This window comes from Vicia villosa, linkage group LG3 (assembly GCF_029867415.1).
Source record: "Vicia villosa cultivar HV-30 ecotype Madison, WI linkage group LG3, Vvil1.0, whole genome shotgun sequence".
Taxonomy (NCBI): domain Eukaryota; kingdom Viridiplantae; phylum Streptophyta; class Magnoliopsida; order Fabales; family Fabaceae; genus Vicia; species Vicia villosa.
Window position 1 is genome coordinate 140152888 of NC_081182.1, and position 2141 is coordinate 140155028.

Genomic DNA, 2141 nt, shown 5'->3' on the forward strand with positions numbered 1-2141 from the left:
ATAGTTCCCAGGCCATGCCCGAATCTACATCGATGTCAACAGGGACGATGTCAGTACTTAGTTCGACTACGGTACCACCCCTTACAAGCACAACAGAAATCCCACATTTTTCGACAAATTTTGCAAGTCAGGCACCACCATTTACCCCGAGACCAATAGGATTCGAAGGTTGGAGGCCTTGGAACTCACAATCTTATGGAATGTCAGCATCCTATATGACCGGAATGCAAGGCATTGGACCTACATACACCTAGCCTGGTATGGAAACCTTTTCGCCAAACGTAGGATCAGTCGGTCGAAGTGTACAAAATCCAGGCCCATCAGGCCAAATGCCTACATTAACCACAAATAACCAAGCAGCATTTAGGCAAGAGATGGATGCAAGCAACCATGACATGATGGGTGTACTTGCTCGAGAAATGGATTCGATTTTTTCTCCCTTAATAACAAACATTACTAGGACTAACTTGGATAATGTGGAGACATATCAACGAATATCCACACTAATGGGGCGTATAGCAGATTTCTTTGGGGCCCCTCAAACGTCTACCAGACGAAGAAACAACCAGGCTGCCATTCAGGCAGACGAATCAATCTTGGAACTTGTCTTAGATCCAGTTCGACCACCTAGGCAAAGGCTTGGTGAGAGAAATCAGGCGATTGATTTAGAAAATCAAAACCGAAGAACCAATACTATTCAACAGGAAGTTCCTGAAGAACAGCCTAGGGTAGTTATGGTCAATAGGGAGCAAAATGCAGATGAAGTAATACACAGGGTTAGAAGAGACAATATGGCGACAGAAAATAACTTAACAACCCTGATCGAAAGGATTATGGCTAATAATGGTCTTAATACTGGACTTCGACGTCCAAACTACACTTCCCCTGTAGCAGACTATATTTTGCAAACTGAATTACCTAGAGGTACCAAAGTGCCCAAGTTTCCAAAATTTTCAGGGGATACTAGTGAATCAACCGTCGAACACATAGCCCGATATTTAACAGAGGCAGGTAACTTAAGAATTAAATATTTCCCTAGTTCATTAACAAAAAATGCTTTTACATGGTTCACCACCTTACCTCCAAACTCCATAGATACTTGGGCTCATCTTGAGAGAATGTTCCATGAACAGTTTTACATGGGATAAACCAAGATCAGTTTGAATATGTTCCGTTTATTAAAATCAAGATGTTTCACAGTTGTTCCAGAACATGAATTGGTCGAAATGGTTGCAGGCGATTTGGACTATTCAATTCGAAAGAAGTTAGATACTCAATATTTGAAAGATATGGCTCAGTTGGCAGATAGAGTTCGACAAGTCGAACGACTGAAAGCTGAAAAGGCCAGAGCAAATAAGAATTACAAGAAGGAGAGAGTAGCCTATGTTGAGGCTGAAGATGTCGAAGTCGAAACCTTTGATGATTCATATGGCTTTGATGATTCATATGGCTTTAATGAAGTCGAAATAGATTTAGCTAAATTAAAAGAGACACCTCCTTATTCTTGTAAATTGCTCACCCCTTCTAATGGGAAAAACCCTGTCGAAACTAACAAAAATGACAAATTCCCAAAGAAAAAACACACTTTCGACGTCACCAAGTGTGACGAAATTTTCGATATATTAGTAAAAGATAGCCAGATGATAGTACCTCCTAATTCTAAAATTCATCTGTTGGAACAACGGAAGAAACAAGGTTTTTGTAAATATCATGGATTTTTGGGCCATAAAACCTCGCAATGTTTTTTTCAGGGATCTAATTCAAAATGCTATCAAGGATGGTCGTTTGAAGTTCGCTGACAAAGAAAAAAACAACATGAAGGTTGATGTTGATCCCCTCAATGTCGCTGACACCAACTATGTTGAACCTTTCGACATTAACATGGGTGGATGTGTCTGAGGCTGATATCACGGAGTGGGAGATGGTTTCGGCAGGAAAGCAGGCTACTGAAGGCCTAAATGACAACACGATCTTCAATACTGAAGTTGAAGGTTCGTTCAAGTCAAAGACCACTGATGGTCCTAAGGACAAAACTAGTGAGGCCACAGAAGACCTCAGGTTAAAGCTCCAGAAAATAAGGATTTCTGAAGTTCCCCCAGCGGGAGTCAACATGGTGAATGTTGCACAACCTTTATCTGAGA

The 2141-nt window shown here is 41.0% G+C and overlaps 1 protein-coding gene across 1 annotated transcript; it reads left to right on the forward strand.

The window, feature by feature from the left end:
- Window positions 1–374: 374 nt before the first annotated feature.
- Window positions 375–1148, forward strand: LOC131659062 (uncharacterized). The gene has a single exon (XM_058928302.1). It carries the CDS (start codon window positions 375–377, stop codon window positions 1146–1148), a length of 774 nt encoding a protein of 257 aa, XP_058784285.1.
- Window positions 1149–2141: the final 993 nt, after the last annotated feature.